We start from the raw sequence: 19541 nt of genomic DNA on the forward strand, positions 1-19541 counted from the left end.
TCGACTGTTAAGAGGACAATTTTTGTTGGAACATTTTTTTTTTTAGGGAAAGAAAACTTCGTGGTTGCAAGAAGTTGCGCGCGCGTGTCCACCTGTTTTCCCGAATAATATTTGATGTGTTTTTATTATTACCTTTTTTTTATTGTTAAATTAAAAAATTAGTTTGGAGCACGTTCCTCTTTTGCAAACTGTGCTCCCCCTCGACATTTTCCCACTTTGTTTATTTCGCATTTGGCAGGAAATTCCTCTCCCCCCACCCCCTCCTCTCGCGTTACACCTTCAACATGGAGAAGAAGAAAAAATAAAAAAATACGTGCAGATGTGTAAATTCTTAACGCATGGGTTTATGAAACCGTTATTGTCCCCCTTTTTTTTATTTCCAACATTGACCGAACGAATTTGATTTCGCAAAAGGAGAGCCCTGTGTTTCTTCCATTGTTCGAGCCTAGCCCATCTGAAACTTTCCTGGGGCCTGTAAGGTCTATGCCTGACTCTCTTTGTCCGGGACCAGGGCAGCAGGAGAAGTCTTCGTGTATTCGACGCTGGCCACTTTGCATCATTGTTTGTCACCCACCTCAAAAACGCACGAAACCGAACAATCATTGGGTGTAAAAGTCTGCGTAGACATAAAGACGAGTTGTTGTTATGGTAAAACGTCGCTCACAGGGGATTCCGGATCGTCACAATCCGTTAAAACTATTTACATTCTCCAACGGGGAAGGCCGGAAGATTTGGGGGTGGGGGGGGGGTCCGGGGGATGGGGGTGTCAAGGGGGGGGGCCCGTATGGAACTTCGATTTGTTACGAAGAGCTAAAAAAGTTCTCTCCCCCCCCCTTTCGTTTCGACCACAGTGATCCATCCAGAAGATCCACAGAAGATCCATCCAGAGAACTGTAGGCAACTGTTGAACGTCTGCTAGACTTCAACTTTATTTTTTTATTTTTTATTATTATATTGTATTATTTTGTTATGGAGTTTGGGCACTGAACAACAAAACATCCTGATTATTGTGTTAGTATTAGCCTTTTTATTTTATTTTAAATGTGGTTCTGTATTGTCTTTATATTGAAAAGCCCAGCATCTAAATTGTGTAATTTTTTGTACGTGGGCCCCTAATACGATTTATGCATCTTTGGGGGTCCGTTTGGCTGTGGTGTTGTTTCAGATGATGCCTAGTGCCTAGAGGTTATGAGAGAAGAGAACATGTTAGTTCATCATCTCCACATACAAGCATAGCACTGACACACACACACACACACACACTTTGCCTCTTGCTCTTTTGATGTATCTGTGAAAATGCATTATTGTTCCCATTAGAGACCGCCTGTTTGCCCGCTCACATCGAACACAGACAGTTGTGTCTGTGGACGTAAGGAAGTGAGATCATGATGTGTGTGTGTGTTACTATGGCGATCATGCTTAGTCACAACGTCCTGTGTTAGCTTTAAGTTTATCCAGGGCTTTTACTCTTGATACAAGCTATTGTATTCGTCATTGTGTTCAGACATGCCGTCTATGTATCCCCTGTGTCTTTGATGCTGTGTGGCTATCCTTTGATGTTGTGGTGGCTACTATTGGTGAGTGAGAAAGGGGTTGTCGAAACAGGTCGGTCTCTGAGGTTTGCCGAACACACAGGCAATCGGGGGGTTCTCTAGGCTGAGGGGAGGAGAGGGGTTGGCCTTGTGGTTCAACTAGAGGTCATAATCCAGATATGAGGGTGTTAGATGTGGGGGGGGGGGACAAGGGGGGAAAGCCCAGTGTCTTTCTATGTAATATTACAGGTTGGGGTTGAACTTGTTGTGGTTGTGCTCTATGCTAGCTAGGCTCGATCCTCAGATCTCTTCTTCTTTTCTCAAAGGCGAAAGATTTTTTGTCTTTTAATGTGCTTTTGTTCATGCTTTGTGTGAATTCCTGCTAAAGCCTTTCCAATGGGTATTGAGTGGTGTGTGTCCCCCCTTGTAATGGTCTAACCACACAGTTAAAAAGTGGTTGCTTGCAATAGATTAAAAAAAGAAGAAGAAGAAGAAAAAAAGGTTTCTCTGTCATCCACCAAGTCAGTGTTGGACTCTCAGACTTTATTGTCCCATAAAGTAATCTCTCTCTCTCTCCCTCTCTCTATCTCTCTCTCTGTCTTTCTCTCTCTCTCTCTGTTTCTCCCTCTCTCTCTCCCTTTCTCTTCCTCCCCCTCCTCTTTCTATCTCTCTCTCTCTCTCTCTCTCTCTCTCTCTCTAGTCAGTTGCTGAAACTGAGAGGGCCAAGTGTACAGCAGCAGAGAATGGCTGTCGTGGGAAATGATAAGGAGCTCAGCGATCTGCTGGATTTCAGCGCGGTAAGTCATCCCAGCTGTCAGGAGTGCTCCTATATGCAAAACACTAGAATATCTTTGCCCAAAACCCCCCCCCATCCTTTTTAGCAATTTAGCCTAAGTCTATACAACGTTCCATGTACCTCCTTGGAATAACTAGAAAAACGAGATTTTAGATTCCTACGTTAATAATAAACCCATCCATGTCACCAGAGTTAGAAATCAAACTCTGAGAAAACTCAAGACTTACAAAATTGTCTAACTCCTCATCTCACGTTGGCGTTTCAAAACCCAACCGACGAGTTTCCAAGTCCACAAATACTAGCTAGCGAGCGCAGAGGACGACTGACGGGGCTGTTACGTAAATTGAAATAAAGCCCAGAATCTTGCGGCGCGCGTCAGCCCGCGCTGCCACACTGTTGTGGTCGGTTCCACTGTTACAGTGTGAGTCACTTTGCTTGCATCACTGACTCAGTTAAAGCTGGCGAGTTTCGACCCCTTCCCACCAGCGACAGCTGTTCCAATCTGTCAGGACTGAGGATGTCGGAGTCCTTATAGGAAAGGTTGAATTAGCACCTCTCTAGCACCCAACCAAACCGACGTTAACACACACTCTCTCTCTCTCTCTCCCTCTCTCTTCTTCTTCCTCTTGTTTCAGATGTTTGCACCGCCCGTGTCGAACGGGAAGAACAGGCCCACCACTCTAGCCAGCAGTCAGTTCGGAGGCTCAGGTAAGCGGGGCGACTAGCACCTTTTCTGGGGGTTTTCTGACCGACCGAGTCAATCGCACCACACGGGAGTGAATCTCTGCACACTTTTTCTGCTCCCGTTCCCAAATAGCTCCTCCGACTATGATTCAACCAAGATGGTAATCCGAGGAAGTGCCACGTCAGTCTAAAAACATTTTTTGGCTTCGAGTGACACATCTATAAAGATGTGCATATTAATTTACAACCTCTCAAGCCAATTACAGATACAACAAGACATGGCTACACGCAACATTATTTTTTTTTTTGGGTTGTGTGGCAGTTTTAGAACGCTGAACTACGGCAGTTTTAGAACGTCAGGCAGTTGGGAGTTTAAAGATTCAAACGTGTCAAGTCTCTCAAGAAGAGACTGAATCCGTCACCACGGTAACTCTGTTGACAATTAGCTTGTTATAACTTAGCTTTCTTGCTAAGTTGGATCACTTGGCTAACGTTAGCGAACATTTGTTGGTTTTTTGTGAGGGGGAAATTTGGCAAGCTAGCGAGATCATTTTAGTTGCGTCATATTCTACTGTTTGTGATCAGATTAGATTCGACAGTTGCTGCGTTTTTTTATAACAAAATTCGACAACTGAATTTTTTGGTCTTGGCTGTTTTAGCGGTACACAGCTTTAGTCGTTTAGAATTGGGTGTATAGGCAGCAGTCAGTAGGATTTATGTGGTCTTTAGAAGTTATTTAGCTACTATCTACCTAAAAATGTGATCACACACACACACACACACACACACACACACACACACCCTCTCTTCCAACTTCACACCTGAGACTTCAGGCAGTAGTCAGGAAGACATTATTGCTTTTCAATGATCCCCCTATATATCTCTTAATGGACCAGCATGCCAGCGATGGGCCATAACAACCCCTCCAACAACACTTTCTTATTTGTCTTCCCTACCCCCCCCACCCCCCACCCCCCCACCTCTGACCCCTCCATCCCCCCCACTGTCCCTCCTTTCACTGCCCCTCCCTGGGTTGAAGCGAGCTGCTGTCAATGGTTGTCTCAACACCCTGAAATGGCTTCCCCCTTTCCACAATCCTTACTTTCCCTAGCTAGCTAGCCTTTTTGATAGGAGGTAACGAAAAAAGGGACTGGTAAGTTTCCTCCTACCTGTTCTGTGTTTTCCAGGTCAATGATCATAAGGTGCGAAATGGTGAGGAAAGGAAGTCTCTCCTCTCCCCCCTCCCTCCTCCTCCCCTCTTAACCCAGGTGTCCCCTCCCTCACCTCCTCAGCTGTCTCCCCTTCATCACGCCCCCCTGAAGGTGCTAAGACAAGCGGGGGTGATTGGAAATGTGTCCAATGACCCTATTCATCTCCCACCTCTCACCCTGTGGAAAAACCTCACCCCCCTCCCCCCAGCCCCCCCCCACACACACACACACACACTATCCTGCCCTCCTCAACCCCAACCCCCCCCAGCCTCCGGCCTCCTCTCACCCTGGGAAAGAAGGGCTTCTCGCCAACCCCAGGAGCTCCACACCATGGGCCTCCTCCCCCCACACACACACACACACACACACTCCTCTATCCATTCCACATCTCCCCTTACTGTCCCCAACGCTTCTAGAACCCTCTCACTGTAAACCCCCGCTCACAATAGGCCATATCTCACCCCCCCCATCCTCCCACCCTCCAAGTGTTCCTCACTGTCACCCTGACATCCTGTCTCCTGCATTTGTTCTGCTTCCTTGTTCAGACGGCAAGTTAGCTACGCTCAGCTTTCACCCTTAGAATCATCTACCTGTGACTTGTGATCTTCGAGGGTTAGGCCGATATTCTTGTATTATCAAGATATCTGGAGCATATCAGGATGTTCTTCTCTTATAAGACAAGACAGTCCTTTAAAACGTTCTCAACTCCAGATGTGTGCATAACTACACAAGTGCGACGGCCTGCTGTTTTCGCAGGGCGAATCACATCGAGGGGGTGAAAACATCTCTGTTTTTAACCAGACTATTTATTACACCAGCCATAAACTCTCTCTCTGTGTGCTGCAGTTCAGTCATTTCCGCTCACTTTGGCCTATCTCCACCATACTATAGTGAACGATATTACTATATCGTTAGTGGGGTAGTGGTGGTCTAGTGGATAGTGAGTTGGACTTGGGATCGGAAGGTTGTGAGTTCAAATCCCGCCTGAAGCCACACCACTACTAGTGTGCCCTTGGGTAAGGCACTTAGCCCTCAGTTACTCCAGGGGGAATGTCCCTGTAATTCGTAATTGTAAGTCGCTTTGGATAAAAGCGTCTGCTAAATGGCAAAATTATAATTATTATTGACAACGAACAGTGTGTCTAATCGTCAACAATAACTTTTTCGCACAGTATATCTCTCTGTATATATACTCTCTTGTCCTCCTCCCAAATGTCTTCCCTTCATCCCCCTCTCTCGCCCTCCAAACCTTATAACCACGGTTGCAGATCTTTTCAAGTTTTCAACTGAAATAGGATATTGAAGGAAAAAAAAAGGGTTAGGGTTAGAACCGGTGATGAAAGAGAGAGAGAGAGGGGGTGTTGGGTGGGGAGGACCCATTTCTCAGAGCTTCCCTTTGAGGGCCACTTAGATTTTCCTTTGTGGCCACAAAAGGTGCACGCTTACAAAGGAAGACCGTTACTGTTACAGTCTAACGGCTGCTCGTGGGTATTGTCTCAGAGCCCCTCAGCGCAGGTCTGGACAACGCACATCAGAGGCCGAGACAAAGGCCCGGGTCAGGGAGGGAGAACTGGATAGGCCGGCAGCATATGTGGCTCAGGATATGATTTCACCCTGGAAGCCCAACCCCCCTCCCCTTCTAGAAGCCTCCTCCACCCCCTCCACCCCTCACCTCTCAACACATGGTTCAGATGATTAGGTAGATTTATTGATGGGAGTTCTGAAGATCTTGGTTGTTATTGTCCTCTCTCTGTATACATATTTTTTGGGGTTTATTTAGTGACTTCTGTCTTGGACGACGCACCTTTTTCTTGGGTCAATCGTTGTTGTGTATCGTTTTTTTTGTTGTTGTTTAGATTCTCCATGCTGTTCATTGTGTGGAAGGCTTTTCAGAAGGGAAAACTATGTCCTTCCGGTGTTAACTTGAAATCCTCCTACCCAAACCCGACGTTGGTTTGGTAAAAAGTTCAGATTGGGAGGAGGGTAGGTAAGCTTATGTTGGGCCACAGGAAACCTCTGGTCAAAAATCGTTGTCGTTCTCATGAGTCTTCAGGCCTCTGAGGTAAGGTTGGTACACGCAAATCCCTTGAGGTGTGACTTTCAGTCGAGTTTCATTTACTGGCGACAAGAAACCGAAAATGTGAAATGGTATTTTTACATTTCAGACACCGAAAATGGAGAAGAGGAGAGTTTGCATGAACTTTCCATTCTTTAGGAAGTTTCCTTTGTGTGAATGGAAATAGTATTATCATCAAATGAATTTGATTCTTTGTGCGTTGAAGAGGCATACTATGCAGTCAGATAATAATAATAATAAATAATAATAACTTGTATTTGTATAGCACTTTTCCTGCAAACGTTGCAGCTCAAAGTGCTTTAGATCCAACCATAGCTATACCAACCCAGCTATACTCCCATACGTTGGGGTCGACTCCGAGACTTTGATTCAATAAGTAAGAAAAGGGCTCAACATCTTAGAAAAAAGAATTCGAAGAAAAAAGAAATTAAACTTAAAGTCAACATGTTTCAGTTTGTTGTCAAATGGGTTTAGTGTCGTCTCAGCACTGACACACTGTATGATGTGTGAGAAGGTACATACCGTTAGCCTCATAGCATATTAATTGCCCAAGTCATGCTTCACTTGTGGTCAGCCGAGTCATCTTTGTATGTAGTGTCAAAAATGCCTTGGGTGTCAAAGAGATGACTTGGGGCAGATAGCGATTTTGGAACGTAACAAGCATTCTGATAGGCTGATGGCATAGAGGCAATAACGCACAGTGAATCAGCAGTGTTAGGAGAGAGTAGAGTTAGGCGGATATCTCAATTTGGCCCAAAATATGACTCAGGCAACTATGCTACGAGGCTAACGGTAGGACACCTTTCTTCATAACTGTTGTGTCCTCCTCGTCGTAGACACATTCCTAAACTAATGTTCACCCTTGTTAATACTCATACTCCCTTGTTGTTAATACTTATTGTGTTGGGCTCTGAGTGACTCACACGTACGTCCTACAGGGGAAAGAAGGAAGGAAGGAAGGAAGAAAGTGTAGACGACCAGACAGTACACTCACACTGAGAGAGGTGCCTGAGGCCCTATCCTATAAAGTGTGCCTTTAGTGTGTCGTTTGGTGTGCGCTGTTCAGCTCTGCCCAGCCCATGACTCAGGGTGACTGGCTGTTTCCAGTATCTCTTCCTGTGTAATTATAGACCAGCCGGGCTTTAAAGGGGTGGGGTGGCGTGGCCTGGTCTTAAAGGGGAGGTGGTGGTGGTGCAGTGTGGGGCTGTGTGTGTGTGTCTGGACTGACTCACCTCTCTCTCTCTCTCTCTCTCCCTCTCTGTCTATCTCTCTCTCTATCCCTCTCTTTCTCTATCCCTCTGTCTCTATCTCTCACCCCCCTCTTTATCTCTCCCCCTCTTTCTCTCTCTCTCCCCCACTCTCTCTCTTTCTTTCTCCCCCCACCTCTCTCTCTCTTTCTCCCACCCTCCCTCTCCCCCTCTATCTCTTCCCCCCCTCTCTCCCTCTCTCTCTCTCCCCCCTTCCCCCTCCTCTCTCTCTCTCCCTCCTCTCCCCCCTCCCTCCCTCCCTCTCTAACTTGTGCTGAGATGTTCAGTCCCGAGCGTGGCCCCCGGGGGGCCAGTCCTCTCAGAAGGAGGTTAGCGGTGTAGAGTTTCCAGACTCACGTTCTTCTTTTACGGCCAACCAAGGTTGTTGTCTTGAGCAAACCCCCCCCCCCCCCGCCCCCCCTCGTCAAAACGCCAAGCAGGAGTCAAAAGTTGACGTGAGGAATGTAGAACGTATAGAGCCGACCTACCGATAGTTACAAACTTGAGGCCTAGAGAAGAAGCATATGGCCGGAAAACATCGGTTGGTTTTGAAAACCACATTTCTACAGTGTGCTCGGTTGGAGCAGGGTTCTGTGTGGTGTGTGTGGTGTGTGTGGTGTTTGTGTGTGGTGTTTGTGTGTGTGTGTGTGTGTGTGGACACAAGCGCTCCGGTTTTCCCCCGCGTCCCAGAGTGTCTTATCAGGCTGTCATGGCAACGCCGGCTCGCAGGAAACCATTTGAAGTTTTCAGTCAAAAACAAAGGGGGGAGAGTCTTTGACTTTTTCGACGAGTCTCTCACTTCGAGACTCCCCTTCGTCTTGCTAATCGCCAGATCTGTTCGTTAGAACCCCAAACCAGGAGTCCCTTATTCATATGATGCGTGAAATTGTTTTCATTTTGGTTTTTTTACTTCATAGCTTCTCACTTGACTCCCTCTCCGAATTTGTCACGGAGAACTTGAAACCCGTATTTTTTTTTATCTTAAAAGGACTGTCACCATCATACCTGCTGATACAGTTCCAATCCCTCTTCAATCCCCCTGCACTGTGCCGAAAAACCCTCTTATCAGATGAATTGTTGGTCGTTTGAGGCCCCTTTTTAAATCGGGGGGTAGTAGCACTGGTCTAGTGGATAGTGGAGTTGGACTCACTTGTTGATCAGAAGGTCACGAGTTCAAATCCCATCTCGAACCACCACCACCACCCACTAGTGTGTCCTTGAGTGAGCAAGGCACTCAGCCCTGAGTTACTCCAGTAAGGGAGTTAGACCGTCCTCTGTCATCTCTGACTGTGAGGAGTCTAGTCTAAATGGTTTTAGAAGAAGTCGTCTTCCAGCATTACCTTCCATGAAATTCTCGAAAAGCATTCTCCCAATTCCTCCCCATGCCTCCTGTCGACCCCCACCCCACCCCTGCCCCCCCTCCAGGGGAACACATCAATAGCCTGGGGGTGTTGGGGGGGGGTGCTGGGGCTGGCTACCTGCAGAGCGCCCTATTATCCTCCTGCCATTGTGCGTGTCAATGGTGTCAGTTCAGATCTCTATCTCCATCCTCCTTTTCCACCTGTCAGACTTTCCCTGAAGAGCAGTAAAGGACACGCCCCCTTCCTCCCCCTCCTCCCCCTCCCTCCCCCTCCTCCCCCTCCCCCCCCCTCCAGCCCCCCCTCCCCTCCAGCCCCCCCCCCCCCCCTCCAGCCCCCCCCCCCCCTCCAGCCCCCCCCCCCTCCAGCCCCCCCTCCCTCCCCTCCAGCCCCCCCTCCAGCCCCCCCTCCCATGTTCATTTCCTACCCAGCGGCTATGCAAAGATCTTCCACATTCTTTACATTGCCGCTGTGTCTGTGTGTTGGTCGTCCATTGACTTGAGGGTAGAGAGTTTTGTCTATGGAGGGGAGGGAGGGAGGGAGGGAGGGGGGGGACGACGACTATGTAGCATAAGGGAGGGGGGGGGGGGGGTTGAAGAAGAGGAAGCCAATTCAGCTCAGACCTTTATGATGAGGATTTTTGTGTTGGGACGACCCTTGGGAACGAGTACCCGGACAGTAGCGTATGGGACCCACGGTCGTCAGCAGGTAATTTAGTTGTTAGACGCAGAGGGAGGAGAAAGACGCGTTTGCGTTTTGTGTGTTTGAACAAGGCCCCGTGTCTGTCCCCCTGTCTCCAGCCCTGTGTCTTCTGTCCCCCTGTCTGCCCCCCTGTCTGTCCCCCTTGTCTGTCCCCCTGTCTGTCCCCCTGTCTGTCCCCCTGTCTGTCCCCCTGTCTGTCCCCCTGTCTGTTCCCCTGTCTGTTCCCCTGTCTGTTCCCCTGTCTGTTCCCCTGTCTGTCTCCCTGTCTGTCTCCCTGTCTGTCCCCCTGTCTGTCCCCCTGTCTGTCTCCCTGTCTGTCCCCCTGTCTGTCCCCCTGTCTGTCTCCCTGTCTTCTGTCCCTGTGTCTCCTGATCGACACGTAGAGTGACAGACAGCGGTGGCAGCTAACCCTCCTCTCCTTCATCTCCTATTCCGCCGGCGTCCCCTCCTTCTATAGATCACTGTTGTCACGGCGATATAACAGCCCTCCCCTCGCCCACTCCGGACCCATCATTCTTCTCTACGGCTGATTCTGTCATGATTCCAGCCTCTCCCCTCCCTCCCTCCCCCCCCACTCCCCCTCCCTCCCCCACTCCTCCCCCCCTCCCCTCTCCGCTTTTTAATTAGACAACAAAACAAAAAATATGAATATTCATAGAGCAAAAGCCTCATTAATATGCACAATTATGCAAATCAGTACGCAATTAAGCCTCAGCTTCCCCCCCAGAGAGGCTGGGGTAGCGGTAAGAGAGGAGACAGAGAGAGAGAGAGGGGGGGAGAGAGAGAGGAGAGGAGGGGAGGGGGGGAGGGAGGCAGGAATTTCTGCTTCACCGATCTTTTAAAAATCGCTCTCCTTTCAATCACTTTTACCCCTTTTTGATGCTCGCGCTTCGACCAGGAGAGAGAGAGGGACACCATCCATGAAATGTCAGTTAGATTCCTTCCTTTCTCTCCGTTTTTTCTGTTGTTGTGTGAAGGTGTAATACGAGAGGATGGAGGGATGGGATATGACTGACTGACTGACTGACTGACTGACTGAGTTTGTTGTCATGGGAAGAAGGAAAAAAAAATGTCAAGGAGCCGTGTGGGAGAAGGAAGGGAGGGAGGGAGGGAGGGATAGACGTCGAGGATGATCCTAGTAGACGCCTCGTAACGTCGGTTAATTATTCAGGAGAGTTCCGAACGGCTCGCCGCCACGCTAAGTGTCAGTTTGTTAGTCCGTCACCGGGACTGTCACCGACCGTATCTAGGGCTGGATCCAGGGGTCACCCCTCTGGGCTAGGTTCTGGGTTCAGGGGTCACCAACCGTGTCTAGGGCTGGATCAGGGGTCACCCCTCTGGGCTAGGTTCTGGGTCTAGGGGTCACCTCTGGTCAGGAGGTGGTTCAGACACCAGTCTCAGTCCTCCAGGAAAGGCGGGCAACTGGTCACCCACACCTCAATGTCTCTCCATAGTGTCTCTCTCTCTCTCTCTCTCTCTGTCTGTCTCTCTCTCTCTCTCTGTCTGTCTCTCTCTGTGTCTGTCTGTGTCTGTCTCTGTCTGTCTCTCTCTCTCTCTCTCTCTGTCTCTCTCTCTCTGTCTCTTTCTCTGTCTCTCTCTCTGTCTCTCTCTATCTGTCTCTGTCTCTCTCTCTCTCTCTGTCTCTCTCTGTCTCTCTCTCTGTCTCTCTCTCTGTCTCTCTCTCTCTGTCTCTCTGTCTCTTTCTCTCTCTCCCTCCTTCTCTTTGTCATCACTGAGGGGAGAAACGGGTTCGATAAGCGAAGGCAAAAAATGACGTCAACCGTCGGGAAACAGTTTGTGGTCTCGGGACGTCTCTTTATACATGCGGTTCATATGTGGTTCATGTGTGGTTCCCCTTCGACCGTGACGTGTGTGTTGTTGTGTGGTTTCTGAAGTCCCCTAACCTTTTTTGGGTTCCTGTAGGGATGGAGGAGCGGAGCGGGCCGGGGCCCTGGGCACCGGGGGAGCAGAACAGCCCCTCCTTCAACCACGGCCGGGTAAGGAGACCCCGTACATTCCCCTGTAGGAATGCCTCTCTTAATCACATCAGGAATATCATTATATCTCCTGTTACCTGATCATTGTTAGAGGCCTAGGGGAAGCACATCAGGTTACAGAATTAGGATGATATATACAGGGTTCCCACGCTGGTCCTTATAAAAAGCCTTAAAGTATAAAATCCAGCAATCCGATTTATAAGGCCAAAAAAAGGCCCCAGAGTTTCAGTTATTAGGTCTAAAAAATGAGATTAGCTCGTCCTGCAAGGGAATCAGTCCGACCACATCTATTTACGTGGAAATTAACAAAGCTGGAACCCAAAAAATGCCAATTCGCTGCCCCCGGGAGAAATTATTGGCGAACAAAGCTACGGCAGGATGACCAAAAGCTAGCATATGCCGTCGCGAATAAGTCCAAAATTCTATTCAAAAAGGTCTTAAATTTGACTTGTTGAAACTTGTAGGAACCCTGAATATTATTATTATATCTCCTATTCCCTGAGAGGCCTAGGGGAAGCACATCAGGTTACAGAATTAGGAGGGTTGGTCGGTTGATATCTTCGATAATTCAATTTCTACCTGTATGTTAAAAAGCTTTGTGTCCGTCCCCCCGCCCCTGTCCCTGGCCCCCCCCCCCCCTTCCCCTCCAGGGTTATGGAGACGGAGCCCATTACAACGAGCACGAGGGCATGGCGTCCACCCCCATGTTCGGAGCCGGGATCGCAGGTAAGGGAACCAGCACGTTTTCTGCTCTAAGCCCGGTCTGGGGGTACGGACCAGGCGCCGTACCCCGAACCGTCTAATTAGTCGTTCTGACGTCGGCAGTGTTGTGAGGGAAGTAAACAAAGTAACAAGACCCCCCCCCCACACACACACACACACACCCTCCCACACACACACACACACACACACACACACACACACACACACACACACACACACACCCTCCCAGGCCTTGTCCTCTGCCTCTGGCTTATGGAGCCCAGCAGGAGTGATGATCTGCCACCAATAAAACCTGAGACTGACTTAATGTGTCTGTCAGGGAGGGGGTGGGGGGGGTGGATCAGAACATGGACATATACTTGATTGAAGAGCGTGTTTATGTGTGTGTGTGTGTGGGGGGGGGGGGGGGTGTGTTTGTGTGTGTGTGTGTGTGAGAGAGAGGAAGTGTACGTGTGTGTGAGAGGTTGTACGTGTGTGGGTGTACGTACGTGTGTGTACAAGTGTGTGTGTGTGTACTTGTGTATGTGGGTGTACTTGTGTGGGTACGTACGTGTGGGTGTACTTGTGTGGGTACGTACGTGTGGGTGTACTTGTGTGGGTACGTACGTGTGTGTGTGTGTGTGTGGGTGCATTTGTACTTGTGTGTGTGTGTGTGTGTGTGTGTACACACACGCGTTCCTCACCCAGGTTACTACTGTGTACGACCTCTTCAGAGCACTCACTCTGTGTTTGTGTGTGTGTGTGTGGGGGGGGGGAGGGGGGCGGGCGCACAAGGAGGGGGGAGGGTAAACAGGGACAGGGGGGTTTCGTGTGTGTGTGTGTGTGCGTGTGTGTGTGTGTGTGTGTGTGTGTGTGTGTGTGACGGGGGGGGTTAGGAGCACCCAAGCACAAACAAGCCTCTCTCCAGGGATTAGCCCCGGCCTATAGCTCAACCCTGGGGAGGGGGAGGGAGGGGGAGGGAGGGGGGAGGAGGGGGAGGGAGGGGGGGGCTGATTACCCCTGGACCGTTTATAATGGGCCAGTTTGTTGTTGCTCTCCTTCTCCCAAAAGCCATAAATACAACACATCATATACACACACGCACACACACACACACATCACACACACCATGAGCAGATGGGAGGTCACCCAACTGGAGAAAGGGGAACACCCGAATCGTGTTGTTAATGTTTCGGAGAGATGAGTTAAAACATGTTTTTTGATTTATATCTCTTTTTTATTTCTCTCCATCTCTCCTTCCTTCCTTCCTTCCTTCCTTCCTTCCTTCCTTTATAGGGAAAGCCGAGCGAGGGCCGTACCCCCCGTTTGGATCCCAGGTAAGAACCACAAGCGCCCCCAAAACACACTCCTACTTACCGTAACACCCTCTTCATTGTTTCCTTCTGTTGAGTCCAGCCCCCCCCCCTCCCTCCCTCTCCTCCTCCTCCTCCTCCAAATCTTCTCTCTGACAAAATGGCCTTTCTGTAAATCCCCTCCACCTTGTCCTCACATCTCCTTCACACTGCACCGGTTCAGTCCTTCTCTCTCTCTCTCTCTCTCTCTCTCTCTCTCTCTCTCTCTCTCCCTCCCCCCCTCCCTCTTTCAGGAGTGCTATACTCTCTCTCTCTCTCTCTCTCTTCTCTCTCCTCTCTCCTCTCTCCTCTCCCTCTCTCTCTCTCTCTCCCTCTCCCTCCCCCCCTCCCTCTTTCAGGAGTGCTATACTCTCTCTCTCTCTCTCTTCTCTCTCTCTCTCTCTCTTCTCTCTCTTCTCTCTTCTCTCTTCTCTCTCCTCTCTCTCTCTCCCCTCCTCTTTCAGGAGTGCTATACTCTCTCCAGTCCATGTCTTTTCTCTTCTCTCTCCTCTCCCTCTCCTCCCTCCCCCCTCCTCTTTCTGGAGGTGCTATACTCTCTCCAGTCCAGTCCTTGTCCTCTCTCTCTCTCTCTCCCCCTCCCCCTCTCCCCAGCCTGGGCTCATGCCCAGTGAGATGCCCAGTCCTCGTCACCTGACCATGTCTTCTCTCTCTCTCCCCCTCCCTCCCCCCAGCCTGGGTTCATGCCCAGTGAGATGCCCATGCCCAGTCCTGACGCCCTCTCCCCGTCAGGCATCAAGTCCGGTTCCCAGTTCTATCCCTCCTACCAGGGCAACCCGCGCCGAAGACCCCCCCAGCAGGACAGCATGGGTACGACAACCACACCCCCCTAACACCCCCTCCCCCCCCTACAACCTGGAACACACACAACACAAACCCCTCCCCCCCCTAGAACCTGGAACACACACAACACACCACACCTCCCCCACTAGAACCTGGAACATACACACCACACAACACAACCCCCCCCCCCTAGAACCTGGAACACGTACCACACAACACAACCCTCCCCCCCTAGAACCTGGAACATATACACCACACCACACACCATCACACTCTCTGTTTCTGTGAGAAACGGTGAGAAGTCGATCTTCATTTCTGTGTTCTATTCGTGTGTGTGTGTGTGTCCCGCCGATTTTTTTGTGCCTAGAACCAAACCCTAACCCCCCCCCCTTAGAACCTGGAACACACACACACCACACAACACCACACACCATCACACTCTCTGTTTCTGTGAGAAACTGTGAGAAGTCGATCTTCATTTCCGTGTTCTATTCGTGTGTGTGTGTGTGTGTGTGTGTGTGTGTCCCCTCATCACTTCCCTCTTCCTCCTGACGTTTAAATAAAGACCCAGAGAAAATCTCACTTCTGCTAAAACTACACACACACACACACACACACACGCACACACATGTAGGACCAGGGCCCCCTGTGTGTGTGTGTGTGGCATCCCTCCGTCATGTTAAACACACACACACGCCGCCATAGGACCCCCGGCCCCCCCAGTGTGTGTGTGTGTGTCCGCCCCACCGTCCCGGCGTTAAACACACTGGTTGTGACACCATATAACATATGATTAGATTAGCCCTGATGAGGCGGTTAACAGAGGCCATAAAGCTCATATCTTATATTCCTCCTCTGCCTCACAGTGTGTGTGTGTGTGTGTGTGTGTGTGTGTGTGTGTGTGTGTGTGTTAAACACAGTGTGTTGAATGTTGAATGAAGCCATTCATTCATTCATTGGGGTTTTTATATTCTCTGTTATAAGCAGCGCTGCTGTTGTGAGTTACTGACGTCCGTGTGTGTGTGTGTGTGTGTCTCTCTCCTCAGATGCCCAGCCAAAAAAGATCAGGAAAGTGCCCCCTGGCCTGCCCTCCTCAGTAAGTACCCACACCCTCCCCCTGCCAACAACATTACCCATCATGCCCCTGGCCCCGCCTTATCCTTCCACCCTGGACCCACACACACACACACACACGCACACACACTCTCTCACACACACACAGCGAGACACAGAGACACCACACACACGCACACATACGCACATCACACTTTGTACCCTCTCCAATATGTCTCCCCCCCCTCCCCCCGCCCCATATTATAAGCATTCTTCCTATCCAAACTATGCCCTCCCCCCCACCAACCCACCCCCCCCCACCCCACCACACACATCTCAAACATGTCCAACCTTCCTCCCCACCACCACATCCCTAAACGTTGTCTCAGCCCTCATAAGGCCTATGCTTAGACCCTCTCCCCTCCTCCCCTCCCCTCCCCTCCCCTCCATTGGCATCACAGGCCTCTCTCCCTGCCCCCCCCCACTCTCTCTCCCCCACCCACCCTGGCGCGTCGAGCATCAGCAGAGCTGGCAGGAGCGTGCATCCAGCCCCACAGCTGTGTATCCCTGCCATGGAGGTGGTGAAAACACACACACACACACACACACACACAGACACAGACCCACTCATTCACCCAGCCACCTCTGCCTCTGGTTCAAACGTGTATATTTATAGTGGGGGGGGTCGGCGGTGGGGGGGGGGGGGGGTCATATTTATAGGCGTTATTTTATAGATGTCCATTGCGTTCCACCTACCCCCCCCCCCCAAAAGTACCCTTGTCCTTATATTACGATGTGGGGGGGAGGAGGGGGAGGCTGCCTGGCAAATCCAGGGCCTGCGACGAGAGAGAGAGAGAGAGAGAGAGAGAGAGAGAGAGAGAGAGAGAGACAGAGAGACACAGAGAGAGAGAGAGAGAGAGAGAGACAGAGAGAGACGGAGAGAGACAGAGAGAGACGGAGAGAGAGAGAGAGACGCCGTTCTCTTCTGACCTCCATTCTGTTCTGTCCCAGCTCTCTTCCTGTACTCTCCATCTTTCTTTTTTTTTTTTTTTTTTTTTTTTTCCCTTCCTTCTCTCTGCTGCTCTCTCTCCCCCTCCTTTTCTTCTTCCCCCTCTCCCTGTGAGCTCTACTTCCTCCCCCCCCTCTTCCACCCCACCCACCCTTCTTTCTGTTTCTCTCACCACCACCCCCCCCCCCCCCCTCTCTCTCTGCCCCCTCCCTCCCACCCTCCCCTCTCTCCCTCCCTCCCTCTCTCCCTCCCCCATCCCTCTATCCCAGCTGCCAGTTGAGTTGGCTGCAGTCCAGGAACGGGCAGATGGCTCGGTAATTAGGAGTGCATCTCTCTGTCGTTCTCTCTTCTCCTCTCTCTCTCTCTCTCTCCGCTCCCTCCCCCCTCTACCTCCTCTCTCTCTCCTTCCCTCTCCTCCTCCTCTCTCTCTCTCTTTCTCTCTCTCTCTCTCTCTCTGTTTAATCAAATTACAGAAGAGAACTTCACTCCGTTCGGATCTGAGCTCTCGGCCCGCATAGTTTGATACTTTTAATTCCTCCCAGAACAGTGTGATTGTGGGGGGGGGGAGGGGGGGGCAGTCCAGAACCTCGGACCTCCAGCCCCCCCGCCAGCCCCGCGACATGCCAGGGAGGAGAGGAGGGAGAGAGAGAGAGGAGAGGAGAGAGAGAGAAGAGAGAGGAGAGAGAGAGAGAGAGAGGAGGGAGAGAGAGAGAGGAGAGAGAGGAGAGAGAGAGAGGAGGAGAGAAGAGAGAGAGGGGAGAGAAGAGAGAAGAGAGAGAGGATAGGAGAGGGGAGAGAGGAGAGAGAGGAGAGAGGAGAGAGGAGAGAGAGGGGAGGGGGGAGAGGAGAGGAGAGGAGAGAGGAGAGGAGAGGAGAGAGAGGAGAGAGGAGAGGAGAGGAGAGAGAGGAGAGGAGAGGAGAGGAGAGAGAGGAGGGAGAGGAGAGGAGAGGAGAGGAGAGGAGAGGAGAGAGAGAGAGAGGAGAGGAGAGAGAGGAGAGGGGAGAGAGGAGAGGAGAGGAGAGGAGAGGAGAGGAGAGGAAGAGGGGAGAGAGAGAGGAGAGGAGAGGGGAGAGATAGAGGAGAGGAGAGGGGAGGGGAGAGAGAGAGAGAGAGAGAGAGAGGAGAGAGAGACGTCCTGTGGTCGTTGGTGCTGTTCTCAGCTACATACTGGATTATGTGTTTATTAACCAGACTCTGCATATTACTGATTCTAACTGGATCATGGCTTTAAACAGGGACACACACACACACGCAGACCAGGGACACACATACACACACACAGACCAGGGACACACACACACACACAGATAAAACACACACATACAGAAAACACACAGGCAAAACACACATACACACACACAGACAAAACACACATACACACACACAGACACACACACAAACTCTGCATATTACTGATTCTAACTGGATCATGTCTTTAAACAGGGACACACAAAACACACACACACACACACACACACACAGACTCTGTATATTACTGATTCTAACTGGATCATGCATTTAAACAGGGACACACAGACACACACACACACACACAGAGAGAGAGAGAGAGAGAGAGAGAGAGAGAGAGAGAGAGAGAGAGAGAGAGAGAGAGAGAGACAGAACGTCGTTGGAAGCAAAGCAGCACAATCCTCTCCTTAAACCCCTCTTAAACTGAAAATGTCTTTCTCAATGATTCTCAAAGGCCCAGTGTTGCCAGGATGCGGTTAGAGGCTGTTCTATTTGATTAAGTAGTCAAATCATCAGATAGTACAGACGACGTATTCCTCTTAAAAACCCCCACAGAAAAAGCTGTGTTAAGTCGGGGGGATCTCATTACCGCCGAGGTTGTTGTGTGCATGAATGCTCCTGCGTATGTCGGTGTGCGTGTGTGTGCGCGCGTGTGTGTGTGTGCGTGTGTGTGTGTGTGTGTGTGTGTGCGCGCGTGTGTGTGCGCGTGCAGCCTGATGTGGACGGTGGACACGCTGGCATGAAAGGCGGTTGTCGAGGGTCTAACGTCTCTGTGATGGACTGCCCGGTATTTGATCAATATTTGGTCAATAACCAAGTCTTTCTCTCCCCCTTTCTCTCTCTCTCTCTCATCTTTCTTTCTTTCTCTGTCTGTGTGCGTGTCTTTGTGTGTGCGTGTGTGTCTCTGTGTGTGTGTGCGCCTGTGTGTGTGTGTGTGTCTGTGCGTGTGTGTGTGCCTGTGTGTGTGTTTCTCTCTCTCTCTCTGTGTGTCTCTGCGTCTCTCTCTGTGTGTCTGTGCCTGTGTGTGTCTCTCTCTCTGTGTGTGTGTGTCTCTCTGTGTCTCTCTCTCTCTCTGTGTGTGTGTGTGTGTGTGTGTGTGTGTCTGTGCCTGTGTGTCTCTCTGTGTGTCTCTCTGTGTCTCTCTGTCTGTCTGTGTGTGTCTCTCTGTGTGTCTGTCTGTCTCTCTGTCTGTCTGTGTGTGTCTGTGTGTGTCTCTCTGTGTGCCTGTCTGTCTGTGTGTGTCTGTCTCTCTCTCTGTCTGTCTGTGTGTGTGTCTCTCTCTCTCTGTGTGTGTGTGTGTGTCTCTCTCTCTCTCTCTCTCTCTCTCTGTGCCTGTGTGTGTGTGTCTCTCTCTCTCTCTCTCTCTCTCTCTCTGTGTGTGTGTGTCTCTCTCTCTCTTTGTGGTGCAGGTGTACGCGTCAGCCTCAGGAGACGACTACAGAGACGGTGCAGGGTACCCAGCCTCCAAGCCTGCCAACGTCTACCCCGGATCCTTCTACATGCAAGGTCAGACACACACACACACTAACTAACACACACACACACACACTAACACACACTTACTAACACACCACACACACACAGTACCACTCAGCTTCTCGTTATCTCTCTCACTCTCTCTCTCCCTCTCTCTCTCTCTCTCTCTCCCCCTCTCTCTCTCTCTCTCTCTCTCTCTCCCTCTCTCTCTCTCTCTGTCTATCTAAGCCACACAAAGTTTCTTCTGGAACTCTATTTTCTAGTTCCAGATTGAGGCAACGTCCAAGTTAGTCAG

General features: G+C 50.4%; 1 protein-coding gene across 1 annotated transcript in view; it reads left to right on the forward strand.

The window, feature by feature from the left end:
* The first annotated feature begins 2236 nt into the window (after positions 1–2236).
* tcf3a (transcription factor 3a) overlaps positions 2237–19541 on the forward strand; it is a 32480-nt gene continuing 15175 nt past the window's right edge. Inside the window, 7 exon segments of the mRNA XM_080546403.1 lie at positions 2237–2329; positions 2964–3036; positions 11531–11604; positions 12255–12330; positions 13603–13643; positions 14351–14486; positions 15506–15555. Coding sequence (XP_080402529.1) covers positions 2276–2329; positions 2964–3036; positions 11531–11604; positions 12255–12330; positions 13603–13643; positions 14351–14486; positions 15506–15555 — 504 coding nt within the window. The 5' untranslated portion in view covers positions 2237–2275.

The sequence above is a fragment of the Nansenia antarctica genome (assembly GCF_963989245.1).
Source record: "Nansenia antarctica genome assembly, chromosome: 16".
Classification (NCBI taxonomy): Eukaryota; Metazoa; Chordata; class Actinopteri; order Argentiniformes; family Microstomatidae; genus Nansenia; species Nansenia antarctica.